The 24,228-nt window shown below is 39.2% G+C and overlaps 1 protein-coding gene across 1 annotated transcript in view; it reads right to left on the bottom strand.

Moving 5' to 3' along the window:
* The window catches only part of PIK3R4 (phosphoinositide-3-kinase regulatory subunit 4), a gene marked incomplete at both ends in the record, with an annotated part of 86,958 nt that extends 66,495 nt beyond the window's left edge, over positions 1 to 20,463 (bottom strand). Inside the window, 5 exons of the mRNA XM_079704569.1 lie at positions 2,948 to 3,169; positions 4,780 to 4,914; positions 9,674 to 10,256; positions 11,386 to 11,519; positions 19,731 to 20,463. Of these exons, the coding sequence (XP_079560695.1) occupies positions 2,948 to 3,169; positions 4,780 to 4,914; positions 9,674 to 10,256; positions 11,386 to 11,519; positions 19,731 to 20,463 (1,807 nt within the window). The remainder of the gene's footprint in view (positions 1 to 2,947; positions 3,170 to 4,779; positions 4,915 to 9,673; positions 10,257 to 11,385; positions 11,520 to 19,730) is intronic.
* Positions 20,464 to 24,228: the final 3,765 nt, after the last annotated feature.

Consider the following 24,228-nt stretch of genomic DNA (forward strand, 5'->3'; position numbering starts at 1 on the left):
TCAAGAAAAGTGCCATAGAAAAGATAAAAAGTTATTGTTTTTAATGTATATATAAAAGACTCAGAAAAAATAAATAAGAAAAGCATAACACCATCAAAAAAGGGGCCAAAATAATAAATTAAAAATTCAAAGAGTAAGAAACATGAATGAGTAATCAACATGAGAAATTTTTTTCACCTTCACCGATAAGCAAATAAATATACACTAAAGCAAGTCATTGTTTTTAGCTACCAACAGGCAAAAGTTGATTGAAGCCTATTCCACACTGGAAGGCTGTGCAGTACTATCAAACAATGCTGATCAGAGTAGTAAATTATATTATCTTTTTGAAAAGCTTATAAAATGTGTCAAGTTTTAAAAATATGTTCATATTATTTAACTCAGTAATTAAAATTTCAGACTTCTAGCCTGAGAAAATAATCAGGCAAATATTTATGTAAATGATTATGTGTATAATATATGGTTGACGAAAGTTAAAACAATTTAAATATTCAAAAGAAGAGTTAAATAAGTTTTGATAAAACTGTATAATGAAATATTTCTATTAAATTATGGTTTCAAAGAATTTTTAATGACATGAGAAAATGCTTAGAATATACATATGATCCTAGAAAAAGGTTTAAAAAATAACAAGACTAAGAAGTAATATAATACATACATAGCACTTATGTGCCAGGCACTATTACATATGTTAATTCATTTTATCTTCGCAACAACCAGTGAGTTAGGTAATATTATTATTCCCATTTTACAGATAGGGAAATTAAGACACACAAAAGATTAAATGATTTCCCCTAGAACCACAACCAGTAGGTGACAAAGCCAGAACTTGAACCCAGAAGTCTGTCGCCAAGAGTGCCTGCTCTTAGCCAGCACACGACCGTGCCTCACAGATGGCAGAACGGGACAATGGGTACAAGGGGAAGGCGAGGATGACCCACAGGAAGAAAAAAAACCAAAATATTAACAGAGGCTGTTCATGGGCTAGAGGATTGGAGGGGATTTGTTTTCACGATTTTCCAATTTTTCTACAGCAAGTACATATTACTTTTATAAACAAACAAAAAAATCAATGAAAATTATTTTAAAATGAAAAAAGAACTAATATAAAGGCCATTTTTTGGGCTTCCCTGGTGGCGCAGTGGTTGAGAGTCCACCTGCCGATGCAGGGGACATGGGTTCATGCCCCTGTCCGGGAAGATCCCACATGCCGCGGAGCGGCTAGGCCCGTGAGCCGTGGCCGCTGAGCCTGCGCATCCGGAGCCTGTGCTCCACAATGGGAGAGGCCACAACAGTGAGAGGCCTGTGTACCTCAAAAAAAAAAAAAAAAAAAAAAGACCATTTTTCAAAATACACATGAATTAACCAACAGATGAAGTTCCAGGAACCACCTTTTCCCAAGAAAAAAAAATAAAAATAAGATTATTTGAAAGAAGAGAGCATGAAAGACAGAAAGGTGTGAGAAGCATACTGTATTTAGGAACTGAGTTAGATGGAGTCCAAGATGGAAGGCTGACATGAATCAATAAACTAATGCAAAAATTAAAAACAAACTAGAGATGTCTGAAAAGAGGAGGTACAGTAATCTCCAGTTATAACAAAGCAAGAACAGCAATTTCAAGGCTTTCCAAAAATAGAAAGTACCCTTTCCTCCAAAACATTACACAATAATATTCGCAAAAATAGGAATACTGTTGCTATATGAATTTCTTTCCTTTTTTATTTTTTAGGAAAAACATCCAACAGCAAACCTTCTAGCAGTTACTTTCCCAGATTACTGGAAATCAAAATCTAAACTCTATTACAGCCTTCTGCTACTACATGAGAAAGTTTGAATACCTGCAAAGCTTTCCAGTGTGCAGAACAGTCTTTAAATCTTCTGAGTTAACAGACAAGCTTTATAATCACGTGTAAAATGATATAAAAAGGGTTAGTGGGTAATTTTAATAATATGGCTTTAGCATATAACATTTCATAAATGACCAAAACTAAAATTGAAAAGGTCAGTACAATCAGGTGGAAAATAATCAGTTATTACTCCAAAAAGAAAAATATTAAATCTGTGTCAAACATGACAATCTACCAAAGTCCACTTCTTTCTAATTTTAAATCTAAATGCAATAGGAGTCATATGCAGATAAAATACAAGATGTCTCTCTTCTTTAGATAAATCTGAAAATTAAGAATTGCAACATTTTGAAAAAAGAGTAGGAAAAAAGATGATTAATTTTTTTTTTTTTTGCGGTACGCGGGGCTCTCACTGTTGTGGCCCCTCCTGTTGCGGAGCACAGGCTCCGGACGCACAGGCTCAGCGGTCATGGCTCACGGGCCCAGCCGCTCCACGGCATGTGGGATCTTCCCGGACCGGGGCACGAACCCGTGTCCCCTGCATTGGCAGGCGGACTCTCAACCACTGCGCCACCAGGGAAGCCCAAAGCTGATCAATTTTTCACAAATTTTCAGTTTACAAAAAGCAAAGCCTATAATCTTTAATTCTTTCTAATTAGATTGATTTTCAATCATAATTATACTTTATTTTCTGATTGTAAAAGTGATGCATGTTTACTATAGAAAATTTGACAGATATGAGATAATCACTGTTCACATCTTAGTATATTCAGACTTGTTATTGTTACCTTTACACAACTGGGTTCCGTCATTTTAATAATATTTCATGGTACTTTCCCAGGTCATTAAATTTTCTTTTAAAACATACTTTTTAATGACCACATGGTATCCCTTTATAAGGGTATATCAGTTTTATTAACCAATCCCTTGATCAACTAAGATACTTCCATCAACCAAAAGCAGCATGAAGACAGAAATACCAGGAACTCATTTCATTACTAATAAAATTTGGTAGTACTGTCACCTTTCAGACTGCATGAAAGTATCTGTTTGAGAAGATAATTCAAATCTTAAATTTAAAAACAAACAAAAAACATACCAACTATACTATCAAAAAAAGCTCCACGCAGATGCCAATCATTTTTATCATTCAGGAAAGTGATCATGTGGGACAATAAAACATCATTGGCTTTCTGACGTCCAAAGAATACACACAGCCGTGTTATTCCATTTTCCATTAAGGTTTGTTTCACGATATTTTCAGGGTCACTTAGCAAAGTGACAACTTTCTGCTGGACCATTTCATGTAAAGCTTGGAGCTCTAAAAAAAAAAAAAAAAAAGGAAAAATATGATCAATTTTCTTTTCTCCAAACATATAGACCCAGTCTTTCTCACTCCTTGGAGAAAACAGAATGATTACAAAAGCCACCAGAGAAAGTCTATAATTACTAAGTTTTTCCACTACTCAAAGCTCTGAAGGATAGTTGGGAAAATGAAATATAGATTGAAAAACATCCTAATAAGCAGATGCCACAGGCATGGTTACTATCTAACTAGTTAATTTATAAGGCTCAAAGAAAAACTATGGGGAAGCACCAGAGGGAGATCATACTGCCCCAATAAGATCAGCTTAATCAAGGACTTGAAATTACTGGACTGGTTCAGGATATAATCTGATGGTACAAGGCAATCCTTTGAGAAAGCATTTTTAAAGGTCAGTTAATTATATTTTAGAAAGCCAGAAAATACATTGCAAGTCCTGACAAGGCTTTACATGATCTAGCCACTGCCTTCTTCTCTGACCTTATCACCTACCTACCCTCCCCTTTTCATTTATTTATTTACTTAGTTGTTTGTCTTTTCCTTACTGAAACAATCTCAAGAGCAGGGATCTTTTCTGTCTTATTTACCACTATATCCCTAGTGCTTACAGCAAGCACACGAATTGCCTGATGCAAAGCTTATGTTTAACAATTATATGCCAACTAAATGAATGAGGGCAGCCACTGTCAAGGGAAAACGCAGTCTGAAAGGCACAATTCTATGTTCACATTAAGAAAAACTTCAGATTAACTCCCCAAAAGTTTTAATGCCTAGCTTCATTATTTAAAAGGTCCAATTACATGGTTATAGGATGTAGGACAGTATTATTTTCTAAGTAATTCCGTGAAAAAAAGTGAGGATTTCCTTTCTGATACATCCTTCTATAAGTTTAAAATTATTCCAGTGTCTTCAACTCCAAATAATATTTGCTGCATAAAATGATCCATTCTAACAAGTAACTGAGACACTACAGTTGTCTACAGCATAAAAATCTGTAAAGTAGACTTCTCTACTTTTTCTGAACTAGAAACATCTTGAAATAGATCTAAGTACATTATTTGACTTCTAAATCTTTAACATAATAAACATTCATTAAAAGCCTCTTAAAAGCTGTGTGGATGTAGAGAAACTTGATGCGGGGACTCTGACCTCACAGAATTTACCATCACATTGTTCCTTTACAGTAAAAGGTGTGGGTTCTGATACATAAATCATAGGTAGTATGAAAGAAACACAGCTTATGAATGAGGACACTCAAAATATACTCACATAAGGAGAAAAGGTTTAGATTCTTTGTCTATGGTGTTTCCAATGTTTTTTTCTTTTATCCTGTAAGAATTATATAATTCAGCTAGCTTTGCTGTTGACACAAACCAATTCTGGCTGAAAAACTACTGAGCTTAGAATCTGTGGTGACAAGTTGGTCATTTTCTGGTTAGGTAACAATGTATAAGAGTAAAAGAGAACAGTCAGACAGCAGAATCCTTCCCTCTATAAATCTGGTATTCTTTCATTTTACATTAAAATTATAAGTGAGAGTTTGTTGCAAGTTCACATCAGCAATTCATTCTAAATAACAGAAAATCTGGAAGAGAAAATCATACTACCTGTGTCATAATTTCCACTGGGATGTGTAACTTCATCTATTTCTTCACTATTTGGGTCATTTTCCGTACTGAGATTTTTCAACTGTACTAATTCCAGGAATCTCAAAGCTGTTTCTGCCAGCAGAGCTATGTTTTCTATAAAAGGGAGAAAATGCATAATAATTATAATCATAAATGTGTGTAATACTTACAACTTTTCTTCCCTAAGTCTTAATACATATAAGTAATAATCATAAGACTAAAGAAAAGCAGGACTTTTCAATTTAGCACTTAACCTAATCAGACTTTTAGTAACTAATCTCATAATCTACAACTATACCCAAACTACCTGTTTTAATAATAAATCATAAGCTTCTTTTAAAAATACAGAAATGTGGGCTTCCCTGGTGGCTCAGTGGTTGAGAGTCCGCCTGCCGATGCAGGGGACACGGGTTCGTGCCCCGGTCCGGGAGGATCCCACATGCCGCAGAGCGGCTGGGCCTGTGAGCCATGGCCACTGAGCCTGCACGTCCGGAGCCTGTGTTCCGCAACGGGAGAGGCCACAACAGTGAGAGGCCCGCGTACCGCAAAAAAAAAAAAAAAAAAAACAGAAATGTACAACATGATAACTATAGTTAACATTGCTGTATGGTATATATGAAAGTTATTGGAGTAAATCCTAAGAGTTCTCATCACAAGGAAAAAATTTTTTTTCTTTTTTTTTCTTTTTATTATATCTATGTGAGATGATGGATGCTAACTAAACTTACTGTAGTAATCATTTCACAATATATTTAAGTCAAACCATTATGCTCTACACCTTAAAATTATACAGTGATGTATGTCAATTATATCTCAATAAAACTGGGAAAAAATACCAAATAGCCCAAAATATAGCACTCAAAACATCTGAGGCAAAAAAAGCTGAATCCTTCCACAAAGACCTACCTTTTAAACAGTTTCTTATCAGGTAAGAGATACGCAGTAGGCTAACAGAGAAACACATTTTCACATTAAAATCACAGATCAAGCTGGCCTTTGGAATCACACAGACCCTGGCTCAAACCTTGACCTTGGGGGCTTCCCTGGTGGCGCAGTGGTTAAGAATCCTCCTGCCAATGCAGGGGACACTGGTTCGAGCCCTGGTCCGGGAAGATCCCATATGCCGCGGAGCAACTAAGCCCGTGTGCCACAACTACTGAGCCTGCTCTAGAGCCCTCAAGCCACAGCTACCGAGCCCGCGTGCCACAACTACTGAAGCCCGTGAGCCTAGAGGCTGTGCTCCGCAACAAGAGAAGCCACCACAATAAGAAGCCTGTGTACCGCAACGAAGAGTAGTCCCCACTCGCCGCAACTAGATAAAGCCCGCGCACAGCAACAAAGACCCAACGCAGCCAAAAATTAATTAATTAATTTAAAAAAAAAAAAAAAAACCTTGACTGTGGCACTTACTAGCTGGCTGCTTAACCAATCTGAGTCTCAGTTTCCTCATACATAACTGAGTCACATCCACCTCAAAGAACCATTAGCAAAGTGCATCAACCCTTATTGGACTGCTTTACAAGTGATACTCTGAGGTTCTTAGTGAACCAAGGTGAGAGACTGTTTGTCACACTCCTGCAGTGGTCTGTATCTTCTTCTTTCTCTCTGATCATCTATTAAGACTATTTATACTCCTCACCACTGTGAAAGTATCTACTTCTAAGTTCTGCTATCACACGTGCTGTTAGCTATATCTGCTCTTTGCTTATACTTTCCTCTTCCTTCCACTGTTATTTATTCCTGTGCCTCTATCCTTATTCACCTCCCACTTCCATGCTTCCTAATATACCCGCAAAGACTGCACTCTTCCTTCTCAGCAGTGAGTAGCACTGAACATAAACTACCTTATTTTATCGATTCTAAGACTCACTTTTTCTTCACTTTTTAACATCTCCGAAATTGAGATGCATCCCACAATAACTGACTTTTTTTTTTTTTTTTTTTTGGTGGTACGCGGGCCTCTCACTGCTGTGGCCTCTCCCGTTGCGGAACACAGGCTCCGGACGCGCAGGCTCAGTGGCCATGGCTCACGGGCCCAGCTGCTCCGCGGCATGTGGGATCTTCCCAGACCGGGGCACAAACCCGTGTCCCCTGCATCGGCAGGCGGACTCTCAACCAGTGCGCCACCAGGGAAGCCCAATAACTGACATTTTTGAGTCTACTGAATACAGTGATTCCCTTCATCCTGGAGTCCCACGACCCACTGCTGCCAGGTTCAACACTGTTCTGAGTAGAACAAAAATTTACCTCTAAATAAGCAAGTTATTAATACCCTGCAATGCCTGCTCACCCTAAAGATGGGAAGATTCTACACCATCCTCTGATGGTTCTAGATGAATATCCCCACTTTAGTGAAAATATCTTTATTAGGAAAAATCTCTTACTTTCCTGGGCACCTCTCAAGTCTGAGCAGATCTATGTTTATCTTCCCATTTAAGTTCATAAACTACAACACACTTGTCAGTTCACTTTACACAAGAAACAAATCTAGACCAGCATCTCTGAGTTTAAAAACAATGCTATAAAAGAAATTTGTTAATTGATTTTTAAACTTTTATAATTACTGACATGTGTGGTTTAATTACACTTAACCATACAAGTTCAAAGAGACTTTAGATTCTATCTAAAAAGGCAGCTTTATCATGCACTAAGCCATGGTTCACCATGGCTGGATGGCATGGGCACTGCAAGGTCCTGGCACTGACCCTGGGTTACCATGGACTCTTACCACTAAGACCCAGCACGCCTGGGTAAAATAAAAGCAGTTGCTTCAAAATCAAGGTCTAGACCAGCAGCTCTGAGAACTGAGAAAGAACTAGTCCAGATACCCTTTGGTCGTGTCCCTTAGCCTCTCCCATCCCCAATTCCTCAGCTGGGAAATGAAGGCACTAAAACATCTACTGCTCAAGGTTGTTCCAAGTGTCAGTTTCAAGAGATACACAGATCTTAAAATCTTAGAATCTAGAACCTATTTTAGAATCTCTATATCTTTTGCAACTAACCCTTTCAACCCTGAGCAGTATATACAAAGCAGATTTTTCAATAAACAGTAGCTATTGTTTTATGCTGTAACTGCTAGAAATTGAATATAAGTATGTTAATATGGTACCTACACATCAGAACCTTACCTAAGTACCACAATTGAGAAAAGACCAAGATACACTGGGCCAAAAGTAGGTCATAATAGTCTAAAAAATACAGCTTGTTTTTTTAAAAATCATAAGCTTTTCTTTCATTTAATTTTATCCAGTTCAATTACAGTTGATCCTTGAACAACACTCGAATTTTTTTTCAAGAGTACATACTACAGTATAACACAATCCATGGTTGGTTGAATCCACAAATGTGGAACCATGGATAGAGGACTAACTATAAATTATATGGGTATTTTCAACTGTGTGGCGGGGTCAGCGTCCCTAACCTCCACGCTGTTCAAGGGTCAACTGTATTTCTATTTATCAAGTGAATTGTAAACATGCTTTGTTCCAAATGATAAACTTGGATATGTCTTAAAGAAATCCTGAATTTTCTAAGACTAAAATTTACACCTATAAAGCTATGGAAATCAGAAACCATAAGTAAATAGGCAGATGGATAAATATTTTTAAAAATACGTATTTTTTACAAAGCCAACAACCACCAATCACTTTGTGGATGTGCCTAGCCATAAAGACAGAGTCCAAAGACGATTTTTCACATTTCGTTAAAATAATGACAAGTAAATCATAAAATAATGAATAAGCAAGTATCTTTCAAAAAAAGAGACAATATCATCACCACACGTTATGTACTACTTACAAAGATTTCAGAATTCCTGATTTCCATCAGATTACATTTTAAAACTAAATGATGAAATTATGTAAATGTTTCAATGACATTTTCCATGCAGAAATAAGCATTCGAAATTAATTTGGGGAGCTAAAAATATGAATCCGTATCACTTATTTTATAAGAATTACAAATAAAACAGGTAAGTTTGTTATATAACACACTCACCTCATCACAAAGAAGCCACACGTCTTAAGCATCATAGTAACTGAAAGGATCTTAAAATTCAGTAACTTAACAAACAGGCTAGGTCCTTTCAACACCAAATTACGCAGCAAAATTAATCTTTTTCAACAGCAATAGACTGTTATATCCTAATACTGATATTCAAACAAACGTATTTGTTCAGAGAAACTTTATAAAGGCCTAAAGACACTAGATCAGAAGCACTTCACAATGTACTTGTGAACATTAGTTTTACTCCAAATTAAATATAATACTCCCAGGGCTTCCCTGGTGGTGCAGTGGTTGAGAATCTGCCTGCCACTGCAGGGGACACGGGTTCGAGCCCTGGTGTGGGAAGATCCCACATGCCACGGAGCAACTAGGCCCCATGAGCCACAACTACTGAGCCTGCGCATCTGGAGCCTGTGCTCCGCAACAAGAGAGGCCGCGATAGTGAGAGGCCCGCACACCGTGATGAAGAGTGGCCCCCACTTGCCGCAATTGGAGAAAGCCCTTGCACAGAAACGAAGACCCAACACAGTCATAAATAAATAAATAAAATTTAAAAAACAAAACAACTGCCGCTCTGCTTCCCAAGCTTTGGACTGAAAAATAATAATAATACTACTCCCAGTAAAATCATAAGATTCTGGTATTATATATTTTTCACTTAATAATTCTGATAACCTCAAAAATAAGGATATACACAAAGCTTGAGTTCCAGGAACAGATTGGCTATAAATATTATTAAAATGTACACAAATAGTTCAAGGACCAAAGTTCACTCTTGGAATTCCCAAAGATATCAGAGAAACAAGAGGTATTATAGTCACTAACTTCAAAAATATGAGTGGTTATTACTTGGACAATAAGCTCTTACCAGCATAGGCTAGTCTAACAATAGTAGCATCATCCTGGGCTAAGTGGGCTATGCCTGGCAGAATATATTCCGGGTAGATGTTAACATCATTGCGAGGAACCTCTTTGACAAGAGCAAGAACTTTGGTCAACGTCCTCAAGGCTTCAGCCCTCACTCTAGGAACAGAGTCACTGCTGAAATGCAAAAGATACGGAGTAATACGATCCAAAAGAATTTCTACACTTAGTCTTGGGGCCAAATGGAGAATAAGTTCCAGAGCAGCAAGCTTGGAATCACAATATTTAAGGGTCTGTAGGCAGGACGTTATAACTGACACCAAGATAACCAGCCCATTTTCCTTAGGCTCTCCTTCTGCTTTCTCTGGCAGATCATGTCCACAGAGATTGTGGATAATGTTGCCCAAATCCTTCCTTATAACCAGAATACGCTCATCTGCAGAAAGAAATGTTTCCTTGGCAAACTGGGCCATGTAGGGCTGAAGGAAAGTGTAAAATATTTCAGGAAAGGCATTGCCACGCTGCTGCTTTAAGTAATCTTCTGCCTCTAAACGTTTATCTGGTTCGCGGTGAATCATCTGAGTCACCTATACCAAGGCAAGAAAGGGAGTAAAAAATAGATTTGAGAACAGCAAATTCAATCAGATGAAAGCTACAACGGCAACTTAACACATGATTTAAAGGATATTTGAGGTAATTCTGACTCTTTCTAATCTTTATCTTTCAAACTACTTTCAGAGCCTGACTACTGAGTAATATGTGACTCTACTATCATCCTATGAAGCAACAAGAAATCACGTATTAACATAGTCCAGATGGGCCAGACACATAAAGAGGATTAGTCTTAAAAATTAGTCAAATTCACTCCTTTCACAGTTAAGAAAAGGTAGGCCCAAATTCATAAAGTTACTTAGCCAACACAACATGATAATGAGTGCCACACCTAGAACAGCCAGGTATGCCAACTCCTAATCCAGTGTACTGTTCACTGAACGTGAGCTACATTGGCTTCCTCTGGAGCATCTTATTTCTTAATATTTGCCATTTGTAAGAGAAATCAAAATGCATGTTTCCCTACCTTACTAAAGAATATTTTAAATATACATAACCTTTCCGTGGCTCAGAGTCATCATCATATGCATCACTTACTGTATTGATTGACTTAGAAAAGATCCCCTCAAACAGTACTGTGGATATATGGCTTACATGACCTCCCAAAGAATTCCTCGCATCTGTTCTGCTATACTGATGTGTGATTCTACAGTTCCCCTTCCAGACCTGCCCTCAGGGTCAAGGGAGGTACACAAAGCTAGTTGCTTTTATATGAAATGCCCCTATACTGCTGTATTACGTTCAAGTTGCTGTTTCCTGTCTCCTCATTTTAGATATTTATCCTCTTCATTTCTTACTAGCAAGCTCTATCCTGGACAATCTCTAACCCCCAAACACCTCCTTACTTCCTTCCAAATCTGTCCAAAGCAGAGCTAAAGATTATAATGGAAAGATGCGTGCGCGTGTGCGTGTGTTTGTGTGTGTAATATATAGTCAAATGAGCTCTGTGCCTAAGAAGGGGGAAAAAATTGTACACTTCTGCCTAACAAAGTAAAAACAATAGGCTGGTGTATGAGTCTATGGGGTTTTACTGCTTGTCCCAAATTCAGAACATTCCAGAGAACTGACTAATGCAAAAGTGAGAAATATTTGTAGCATAGTTACCAATTCTCTGATACTGCAATCTTCAATTTTATTCAGCACCTGTTCAGGGAAAAACTGTCCATTTCTGTAAGCCAAAAGTTGAGAGAGATCAAATAGTGGCACACCTTCTGTAAAAAGCTCAGCTATCACGCAACCTGGAAAATAGCAGATATAATTCCATTAAAAATGAAATGCAAGATATTAATACAGATCAAGAATTCAGAGAATTCATAAAACTCAAGATGCAAAACTCAAAGTAAACCGAATTAAAATGTTTAATGCAACATACAACTACAATCCAGCAAGACAGGAAAAATGTCTATTGCCTAATCATCAGTTTCTAAAAGTATGAAGTCAAAAAAGGCCTATTTAATTTTTCTCCTTCTTAAAAAAAATTAAATCAAATAAAATTACTACCTGGTTCTATAACTGAAAACAAATATATTACACATGTTATATATACACATACATTCAGAGATACAAAGATAGATTAAAAGCCATAAGAAAGTGTTATTTTAAAATATGAATTTATAGATATTACGTTTATAAGAAACTACTGAGAAGTAACATCTGACAACTCATTTATTCATCATTAAACAAAAAGTTATCAGGTGTTTACCACACACTAGACTCAGTGCATAAAACAGATAAAAACTCTGCCCTCATGAAGCGTTCATTCTAGGAAGAAAGAAATAAAGTAAACCAGGGAACAGACACACTTATAAAATGAGAAGTGCTAAGAAGTGTGGCTGTAAGATTAGAGGGAAAGAGAGATACCTTTCATTTTGCACTTACATAATCTTCAAAGAAAGAATAAATAAAGCAACTACATTCCCAAAAAGACAAAGCAGTTTCACTGAATCAGTATATGACATGCATTTAAAAAATCTTAAGGAGATCCTTAAACAAACTTAGTCACAGCCTTTGCATGTGTTGGTTCCTCTGCCTGGAATACTATACCCCCAAGCACCCTCATGGCTTACACCTAAACTTCCTTTAGACCTTGAATCAAATGTCATCTTAGCAGTAAGGCATTTCTTGACTGCCCAGTTTAAAATTCCAAGCCCCCGCACTACAACTACCACACACTCGTTATCTAACACATTCCCCTTCCCCTTTCCCTGCTGTTTTTCCCCACATCACCAAATGCCACATTATATATTTTATGTATTTATTTCTTTATTGTCCATATACCCACTAGAATGCAGACTCCATAAGGGATTTTTGTCTATTTTGTTCGCTGAAAAATCTCCACCAACTAAGACAGCTCCTGATACATAATAAACACTCAATAAATTTCTTAATTTCTATCCATACAGTGTCAAGTTTTAGAATAAAAAACTAAAATAGCTATTAAGAACACCTTAAGCAAGAAGGAAATAGAAGAACTGAACAATACTATAAACCAGATCTAACAGACATCAAAGGAACACGCCATCTAACAAGAGAATACAAAACTCTTCTCAAGTACATGTGGAACACTCTCCAGATGAAACTACATGCTAGACCATAAAACAAGCTTCAATGAATTTAAAAGGACTGAAATCATACAAATTACATCCTTCAAACCACAATGGAATGAAAAAAATCAGTAACAGAAGAAAATCTGAAAAATTAACAAATATGTAGAAATTAAACAACACACTCATAAATAACCAACGATCAAAGGAAAATTAGAAAATACTTTGAGATGAATGGAAACAAAAGCAACATACAAAAGTGTATGGGATGCAACTAAAGCAGCATTTAGAGAAAATGTATAACTATAAACACCTATTTTATAAGAGCTCAAAACAATAACCAAAGGCTTCCCTGGTGGTGCAGTGGTTGAGAATCTGCCTGCCAATGCAGGAGACACAGGTTCGAACCCTGGCCTGGGAAGATCCCACATGCCACGGAGCAACTAAGCCTGTGTGCCACAACTACTGAGTCTGTGCTCTAGAGCCCGCAAGCCACAACTAGAACCCGTGTGCTGCAACTACTGAAGCCCGCATGCCTAGAGCCCGTGCCCCACAACAAGAGAAGCCACCACAATGAGAAGCCCACGCACCACAACAGAGTAGCCCCCGCTCGCCGCAATTAGAGAAAGACTGTGCGAAGCAATGAAGACCCAACGCAGCCAAAAATAAATAAATAAAATAAATAAATTTATTTTTTTAAAAAACAACAATAATCTTAACCTTAAGAAGCAAACTAAAACCAAAGCAAAAAGAAAGAAAGGAACAATAGATATTGGGGTGAAATTTTATGAAATAGAGAATAAAATACAATAGAGAACATCAACAAAACCAAAAGTTGGTGCTTTTTTTTTTTTTTTTTTTTTTTTTTTTTTTTTTTTTTGCGGTACGTGGGCCTCTCACTGTTGTGGCCTCTCCCGTTGCAGAGCACAGGCTCCAGACGCGCAGGCTCAGCGGCCATGGCTCATGGGCCTAGCCGCTCCGTGGCATATGGGATCTTCCCGGACTGGGGCACGAACCCGTGTCCCCTGTATCGGCAGGCGGACTCTCAACCACTGCACCACCAGGGAAGCCCAAAGTTGGTGCTTTGAAAAGCTCAACAGAATTGACAAGCTTTTCTAAGAAGAGAGATGACTCAAACTATGAAAATCAGGTATGAAAAAGGGGACATTACTACCAACCTCACAGAAATGAAAAGAATTAATAAGGGAATACTTTAAACAAATGTATGCCAAAAAACAGATAAACTAAATGAAATGGAAAGATTCCTAGAAAGATAAAGATTACCAAAGGTGACTTAAAAAGAAAGAAAATCTGAATAGACCTTTTAAAGAGGCTGAATTAGTAATGAAAAACTTCTCACAAAGAAAAACCTAAGCCAACATGGCTTAACAGGTGAATTCTGTCAAACATTAAAATAATTAACACCCATCCTTGCCAAATTCCAAAAACAGAAGAGGAGGAACACCTCCCAAGTCATTCTATGAGGCTACCCTAGTAGCAAACCAGACAAAGACATCACAAGTAAAGCAAACTACAGACCAATCCCTGAATATAGATAAATATAAATCCCTGAATATAGATAAAAATCCTCCAAAAAATATTAGCAAACTGCGTGCAGGAATTAAAGAGTCCATACCAATAATAATAAATAAATGAGGGGAAAGACAGGACACTTGAGCACACAAGAATGCTGAGGGCCTACTGGTAAATGTGGAGGTAGTGCTGGAGTTGGAAGATCATCATTTTGCAACCATCATAGTAAAGATCGCATCAGGCAAGAATGATCAACAGACACCAAATCAAAGAGGAAACTGTGATGACTGGCAGGTTATTTGCATGGTCTTAAAGTTTCTTCCCACAGGTTGCTTATTAGTTGCAAGGGATTAAAAAAAAACAAGAAGTAACTACAGAGGGGAGAAATTGGGCATGAACTTGACCACGTGATCAAAATTAACATCACCAACAGACACCATTTGCCTCCAGATACGATACTGTGAAGACATCACCACCTACACAGTATTCCTACTGAGAATGAATAACCTGAATCTAATCACAAGGAAACAGAGGATACATACAAAATGAGGACCATTCTATTGAAAAAGAAAGAGGTAAGGTTGAGCACGTACACACAGTGCAGGTAAAAGCTGGTGAAAACTAAATAAGGTGTAAGTCTAGTTAACAGTAATGCACCAATGTCAACTCCTGATTCTGATACGGTACTACAGTCATATAAGATGTCACTGGGGGTAGCTGTGTGAAGGGTTCTTCATTATTTTTGCAACTTACTATGAGTCTACTACTTTAAATAAAGAATATAAAAATAATTTTTAAAAATTTAAGGGGAGAGGTATTCTTCAAAAAATGTCAATATCATAATGACAAAGAAAGACTGTGAAAATGTTCCAGATTAAAGGAAGCTAAAGAGACATGACAACTAAATACAATACCTGACCCTAGACTGGGTCGTGTCCTGGAGGAGGCAAAATGCTATAAAGGACGTTACTGGGTCAAATACAAAAATAGAATAAAAAGTGTAAATAATTGTATCAATGTTAAATTCACTGCAGTTGGTAACTGCTACAGTTACATAAGCTTTATGTAAGAGACTACTGGGGTCTTAGGAAATACTAAAGTACTTGGGGCAAAGGGCCGTGGAGGGGTGGGGAGTGGGGAGGAATGGTGGGGAGTGTGGGGTACGGAGTGCAGAGAAAAGGTATAAGTGATAAAGCAATTGGAACAAGACGTTAACAACAGGTGAATCTGGGTAAAGGATTTACGTAGGATCTATGTACTATTTTTATTTTTGCAAGTTTTTAAGTTTGAAATTATTTCCAAATACCGTAAAAATAAAGAACATTTATTTACAACTAAATGGAGATTGTTTACAGACTGAACTACATCCCTCACCACCCCCCTAAATTCCTATGTTGAAGCCCTAACACCTTAGAATGTGACTATTTGGAGACAGAGCCTTTAAAGAGGTAATTAAGGTTAAATGAGGTCATAAAGGTGGGGCCCTAATCCATTATGACTTGTGTCCTTAAAAGAGGAAGGAACACCAGGGGAAAAGTGGCCACCTGGAACTCAAGGAGAGAGGGCTCAAGAGAAATCAACCCTGCTGGCACCTTGATCTTGGACTTACAGGCTCTAAGGGAACTTTCCAGAACTGAGGGAAAATAAATTTTTGTTTAAGCTACCCAGTCTGGAGTATTTTGTCATGTCATCCCTAGTAAAGTAATACAGAGGTAAATACAGGCTATTTTTTTCTTGCAATGTTTTTTTTTTTGATGCATCACGCACCACGTGGGATCTTAGTTCCCTGACTAGGGATAGAACCCATGCTCCCTGCAGTGGAAGCTCAGAGTCTTAACCATTGGACCACCAGGGAAGTCCCCTTTCTTGCAACTTTTAAAATGGTATTCTGGAAGAGGTGTTATGGGGTGGTATTTCTCTATAGAACAATTTGTTCAAGTTGCCTTTATCATCACTGAGTCCTTCTTTATCATTCAGATCTCAGATCAATGTCACCTTCAGGGGAGGCCTTCATTTTATCTACCAGCCCTTGTCATCCACTTAGAAATCACAGCACTTCATCACAGCACTTACCACTAATCAAAATTAAGTTTCTTACTTACTTACTTTTTTATTCTCTCTCCCTGCCCACACTTAGAATGCATGCTCCATGAGTGCAGAAACTCTATCAATATCGTTCACAGCTGCGTTCCCAACACCTACACAACAGTGCCTTACACATAATAGGCACTCAAATACTTGTCAAGTGAATGAATGAAAGATCGCCAGCAAACAAGGCTCTGCCCATATATATGACCAGAGACAGAGAATATATACACTTCTCCCAAACTAGCAGCCAGGAACCATGGATAGGCCTTAGGATGGGGAAAAGTAACATTCAAACCCAGAGAGCCTAACATTCAAACCCAAAGAGCCTAAATCAAATCTTAGGAGCAGTGGGAGGTGAACAGATCCCACCCACCTCTTTCAAAGAAATGAAAGAAATGAAATCTTCAGGCAAAACAATGTAGAGCTCTTTAGTCTGGAAAAACAAATGCTGAGTAAGAATTCTGTTGAACTTCACAAAACTATAATGACTATAATGCACACAGAAAGGATAAATATAAACTCTTCATCAATCCCTGAAATTTTAAAACTATAACAAACTTCCAGCTATAAAATAAATAAGTCATGGAGATGGAATGCAGAGCAAGGTGACTACAGTTGCTAAGAGGGTAGATTTCAAAAGTTCTCACCCACAAGAAAAAAAAAATTTGTAACTACATATGGTGACAGATGTTAACTACACTTGTGGTGATCATTTCCCAACACATACAAATATCAAATCATTATGTTGTACACCTGAAACTAATGTTATATGTCAATTATACCTCCATTTTATTTTTTAAAAAAGCTATAAATGATCCGCTGAAGCTAGAAAGTGATCACATTTCTAAGCTGGAGGAGTTCTATTTACATAACAGTAAGTTTAAAAGGTAAAAATAGTTCAAGAAAAATTTAGATAAATTCACTGATCAGGTTGGGACTTTGATGGATTACATTTCTAATCTTGTTATATTTACAATGTGGAAGCTACCCCACCTCATCAAAAATACCCTCCCTCAGTATTACCTTGGGACACAGACTAGTGAGCTGAACAGACCAACAGAGAGAGGTACAATTCTGTGTAACAAAGCTCATTTGTTCCCCTAGATGAAATACATTTCTTCATTAATTATGTCACTTTTCCTAAATAATCTAAAATACAACTCAATTTATGTTTTCTTTGTAGGAAACCTACAGGGGGGAAAAAATTAAAGCCAACCTTTGCAAAATTTACAAAAAATGGCAGTGATGCTAGAGTTCATATGGTATTCCTCAGGATACCATCCTCAGCCCACTTCTCCTCCAGAAGTTCATAGATAGCCTACAATCCATGACCAAGCTTCATGTGGTCTGTGTATGTAAAGTATATGAATGTATGGTACTTTTTTCCAAAGAAGGAGGTCACTGGTTTCATCAGAGTCTTTAAGGGGAGCCAAAAACACTTAAGAATCACTTCTGGACACATATACACTACCAAACGTAAAATAGATAGCTAGTGGGAAGCAGCCGAATAGCACAGGGAGATCAGCTCAGTGCTTTGTGACCATCTAGAGGGGAGGGATAGGGAGGGTGGGAGGGAGGGAGACGCAAGAGGGAAGAGATATGGGAACGTATGTATAACTGATTCACTTTGTTATAAAGCAGAAACTAACACACCATTGTGAAGCAATTATACTCCAATAAAGATGTTAAAAAAAAAAAGATGCCACTGATTGTGAGATGCATCATCAATTTGTTAACCGTTTTTTTTTCAGGAGAAAAAATAAACCCTACCTTCTTAAATGAGCACAGCGATTGTATGACTCATCCTCATTTCAGAAATGGTATAATAATAAAAGAATACTTCAAATGGTTAAAATTTTAAAAATTAAAAAAAAAAAAGAATCAGGGCTTCCCTGGTGGCGCAGTGGTTGAGAGTCCGCCTGCCGATGCAGGGGACACGGGTTCGTGCCCCGGTCTGGGAAAACCCCACATGCCGCGGAGTGGCTGGGCCCGTGAGCCATGGTCGCTGAGCCTGTGCGTCCGGAGCCTGTGCTCCGCAACGGGAGAGGCCACAGCAGTGAGAGGCCCGCGTACCACAAAAAAAAAAAAAAAAAAAAAAAAAAGAATCACTTCTCCACACAAACTCCCTGACTAGAAATGCATTCCCTTGGCTACAGTAACTACTACCTATTTCCTGATAACTACCAAATCTCCATCTCCACCCCACATCTCTATGTACCAAACCTTTGTAACAACTGCCTGTCACATATCTTCTCCTGCATATCCCCTGACACCTTCAACTCAACATCTAATACAGACCTCAGCATCTTCCCACCCACTATCTGTTCCTCCTCCTGTGTCTCCTAGCTCAGTGACTGGTATCACCATCCCCCTGGTTTCCCAAGCCGGGGGAACAGGAGTGTTCTTGATCCTCCAATCCATCACCAAATCCTAACAATTCTACCCACTAATTATCTCTGAAGCATTACTTTTCTCCACTCCTTCTCCAACTGTCACAACTTGAAGCCAGTCAGGACCATGTCTTACCTGAATTGTGGCAGCTGACTACTAACTGGTTTTCCTATCTCCTGCTACAGTCAGTGTTTTGTCTAAAACATGTATCTGATAATGTCCCTGTAGACTAGCATGGGCATACCAGACCCCTTCTGATCTGGGCCTTGCTTACCTCACACCCTACATTCCAGATGTACTAAAGCACTTAAAGTCCCCTAATAAATCAATGCATCATGCTCTGGTCTTCAAGTCTTCATATAAACAACACCCTCTGCCTGAAACAAACTACCCTTCCCATAGCTAGCTCCCAATCACCTTTCAGGTCTCAGTTTAAATACCTTCCTTCCAATAGAGATGCCTTTCCTGATCCTGCCACTCTACCCATCACCACCACAGAGATTCATTTAAGCATCCATACGTTCCTGTAACAGCAGCCTAAGCTTATCACCACCACAGCAAACCACAGTGCACTGAAATGTCTTTTTTCAATATCATATCTATCTCCCCATTAAAGTGTAAGCACCCTGAAAAGAGAAAGGTAATTACCCATCTATGTCTCTAGCACTTAAGACAGTGCCTGACATATACAGAAGAAAGAATTCAAATATTCCTTAAACATCTGAATGAGTAGACCACTCTTTGGATTTTCTAAGTACTGAAACACATCCAGTGAAAGAATACTGCATCTATCTGAAAAGTGCAGGAGGATTTACCAAAAAAATTAATTTTCTATGTTCAAGAGTTAAAATAAATGCACACTCCCACCCTAGCAAAGTTGACCAACTCACATACCTGCTGAAAAGATATCCATTGCTCGCTTCAACTCTCCTCTTGTTCTCTGATTGCTATTTAAGTCTACAAGTGGAGTTGAAGGATCTCTCATATATTCTAACTCAGTGGCAAACAATCCACCATCAACAAAACGTTCAGGAGCAATATAACAAGTTCTCCTCCGTGAAGTGTCAAAAAAATAGTTGAAATCTGCTGGGTTGTCCTCTGGAAGATAAGTGGGTTTAAAACTGGCAAAATCAGTGAGAAGGACCCAATTCCAACTGGTGACCATCACATTCTCAGTCTTGATGTCCCCATGACGGACTCCAGATTTGTGTGCTTGGTCCACAGCTGTGAGGATCTGGAAAGCGATCCAGCGCTTCTCAATGTTATTTAAGAACGGACGGGTGCTGATGCGATCATAGAGGTTGTCTCGCACATACTGCCTGAAGAGCATGGCTGCCTTCTCAGATGCTTTTTCTGCTGCTTTCTGGAAAGGCAGGCAGTTCTGTGCAGAATGAAGCCTGATTTTCAGTTCCTCAAGCTCTTGTTTATAGCTGGTTAGAGGCAACGTGGGATCCTGAATTGCAAAGACCTTCACAACCACCAGGCCTTCTCGGTGTTTCGCTCGAGCAACTTTAAAGAACCGAGTACTCCCCAGACTCTTATCATATTCAAAGTCATGGATGTCTGAGAAATAACTCTCCACAGAAAGGATCTGGGAGGGAGCAATGCCGGCGAGCTGGTTTCCCATAATGGCAGCAAGCACCTCAGTAAGTTAGGATACAACACCTATTTAAAAAAAAAAAAAAAAAGAAAAAAGGAAGGAAGGAGAAAGGGAAAAAGAAAAAAGCAATGAAACACCATTATTTGTGTGGCCTCTTCCTATAAGATAGATATAACCATATTTCTCTTCCATCGAGAGCACTGTACTTAGCCTTCTGGGCAGCTTCTAAATTTCAGACATATTTATCTTAAAAGATCTTGTTATTTTATATTGTCCTTTCCAGGAGCTGACTTATATGTAAATAGGCCCCATCTCTATTAAGTTGAAAATGTTAGAATGTGTATTTTATGATATTTAAATTTAAAACTAAATGAGCCTTTACTAATGTGTTCAGTATTATGCTGGGGCTATAAGAGTTACAAAAGTACTATATGGGCTTCCCTAGTGGCGCAGTGCTTGAGAGTCCGCCTGCCGATGCAGGGGACACGGGTTCATGCCCCGGTCCGGGAAGATCCCACATGCTGCAGAGTGGCTGGGCCCGCGAGCCATGGCCGCTGAGCCAGTGCATCCGGAGCCTCTGCTCTGCAACGGGAGAGGCCACAACAGTGAGAGGCCGGCATACCAAAAAAAAAAAAAAAAAAAGTACTATATGACACAGTCTTTGTCCAAGAAGAATCTTTAGTCTTGAATAGAAAACCCAAACACATAAAAAACTTAAATCTAACTAAGAATCGCTTGATACAAATAGGTCGGGCTAAAAAAAATCCAAACAATCAGCATATCCTGAGCCCGCCCAGCCTAATTCCAGTGTGCCTTCCCACTCAACTAACAGAAGACACAGAGTCGTTTGGTTTCCCATAACGACAAGGAAGAACCCCTGGTAGAGATGCTAAAGAAAAGTAAACCAAAATACCGACTTGCCAAACACAGCCCAGGATTCTCCTAGCTCAGATTTTGCAGGAAATGAAAACACACATGTACACACGACCGTACACACGTGCAAATATTTACCCTGGGGGACTCTGGGAAGTGTCACAAGCCGATCGCTCGCTCACACGGAGGTCATGGCAGGTCACTTCAGGGTCTGGGCGGGGAAGGGAGTCTGCAGTCCGGCGAGTCTTCTCTACGAGGGGTCCCCCTTTAAAGAGGGGAGAAAGGGATACTGCAGGAGGACGCAGAGGAGTCCCAGTCTCCAGGACCCCGGCGGTCCGCGGGGGAGACGCGGGAAACTCTCGGGGCCGCAGCAGACACCAAGCCACGCTGAGGTGATCCCAGACCCCAGGGGGTCGCCCCGCCAGCCCCCTCCTCCGCCCCGCCTGCCACGCGTTCCCGGGCCTCGCCTTCCTCTAGCGCGGGCCTGGACCCTCTAGACCCTCTAACTCCTTGAGGACCTCCTCACCCGCGGGAGGTGGAACCCGGGAAACAGGTAGGCAGCGAGGTGCAGGGAAACCCCGCTTCTCCAGCGGCTGCAGACGCTGCGAACGCTGAACTCCCAGGAAAGCTCCCGGCTCTGACCCCACTTCCTGTCTCGGAGCGGAAGTGACGGTCCGAGGAGGAGCGCGAGTCCGGGGCTGGTTGCTAGGAAACAAGAGAGGGGAGTGGCCGAGCTCCCTGAGCCTGGGCGAAGAAAACGAGATTCCCTGACAGCAGTCTGTTCCCCATCCAGGTCTTCTACCCAATCCCTAAACTCTGAGGCTTTCTGACATCCCCGAGGACCTGTTCAGATGCCCTTCACCCAAGTACACCAGAGCAGAGTCCTTTAAGAGGATTCACAGGCTTAGGAAAGTTAATATATCCCAAGTTGAATTTTTAAGAGATTTATAGAGATATAATTTACATACTATAAAGTTCACCTGTTTGAAATACACAAATCAATGGATTTATATATTTTTTTTACAGCATTGTGCAATCATACCTATAATCTAACTTTAGAACATCTTCCTGACCCCCAAAATGAAACCCTGTAACTATTAGCAGTCACTCCCCATTCTGCCAATTGTTTCTCCCCATCCCAGCCCTAGGCAACCACTAATCTACTTTCTGTTTCTTGCCTATTCTGGACATTTTGTGTATATGGTATACAACATGTGAGTCTTTGTGACTGACTTCTTTCACTTCATGTGTTTTTGAGGATTATCCCTGTTGTAGCTTGTATTTCATTCCCTTTTATTGCCAAATATTCTATTGCATGACTATTTCACATTTTGTTTATCATTCACTAGTTGATAGACATTTGGGTTGTTTCCACTTTTTTGGTTATTACTAATAATGCTGCTATGGACATTCGTGCATAAGGCTTTTTGTGATCATATGTTTTCACTTCTCTTGAGTAAACACCTAGGAGTGGAAGTGAAACGGAGCAGGACCCTATGGTCCTTCCCAGCCATGTCCTCTGCCTGCCTTTTGTCTGTGGAAAAACTTTAGCCAAAGAATAAGTTTAATCAGAGAAGTGAGAAAATGCAGAAACAAAGGAAAACAGTTCAACAAGACTAAATAATAATAGTTTAGTCATTAAGCATAGTCAAGGACCTTTAGCTCCTCCTCAAGCACTATAGATAATATTCTGAGCCATATCCTATGAGCTGCCTTGTAGATGCTGAGACCCCCACCAGGTGGAAGAAGTTAACTACATGATGACCAGACTGTAGCCATGACTTAAGCTACCACAATTCCAAAAACTGGCCTCAAGGAACTGGGAACAAACCAACCCTAGAACTGAAGATTAATTGTACCTAAAGCAATCAAGATGACGCTGGTCAGACCACCACATGACCAATTTCAAGGTGACTGTCAGAGCTGACAGTGCTGTTTCTGCATGTAGCCCCCTCATTCTGTCTATAAAAGCTCTTGCCCCCTGACTGTCATGGCAGGAGTCGGCCTTTGGACAGAAGTTCGCCCTCCCCCCCCAGTTGCTGGCATCCAAAATAAAGCAAACTTTCCTTTCCACCAATATTGGCTTTTGAGTGGAGAGCAGCCAGACTCCACTTTCAGTTACAGAAGTGTGGAGTCACATGGTAACTCTGTTTAACGTATTGAGAAACTGCCAAACTATTTGCCAAAGTTGCTGCATCATTTTACATTTCTACCAACAATGTATAAAGGTTTCAATATCTCTACATCTTCACTGACACGTTATTATTTATCTTTTTTATTATGGCCATCCTATTTGGTGTGAAGTAGTATCTCATGTGGGTTTTATTTGCAATTTCTTGATAACTAATGATGTTGAGTATCTTTTCACGTGCTTACTGGCCATTCTTATATCTTCTTTGAAGTAACGTCTATTCAAACCCTTTGCCCATTTTTTTAATCCTGTTGTCTTTTTATTATTGAGTTTTAAGATTTATTTATATATTATGGATACAAGCCCCTTATCAGATTTGCAAATAGTTTTTCTCTATGCTGTCTTTTCCTTTTATATTGGTGTCCTTTGAAGCACAAAATGTTTTAATCCAGAGCTGAATTTTTTTTATTATCCCAGCAACTTCCTCTCCTCCATTCTTCCCCATTTCAGTAGGCAGCACTACTATCCACTGGGTTCCTCAAACTACAGATTTGGAAGTCCTTAGATCATCCTTGACATTTTTCTACTCTTTCCTTCTTTCACCCACCCCATTCAATAATCACCTGTTCTTGTTGATTCCACCTCCAAAATATGCTTTGAAGCCACCCACTGCCATCTCTCCAGGGCCTAAGCCAAACCACCATTATTCTTATGATGTCTGGATTTTGAAATCTACTGCTCAGAAAAGGCATTCTGCACCCACAATATTATTTTTTATACTCCTCCCA

Source organism: Hyperoodon ampullatus (assembly GCF_949752795.1).
Source record: "Hyperoodon ampullatus genome assembly, chromosome: 5".
In the NCBI taxonomy this organism is placed as follows: Eukaryota; Metazoa; Chordata; class Mammalia; order Artiodactyla; family Ziphiidae; genus Hyperoodon; species Hyperoodon ampullatus.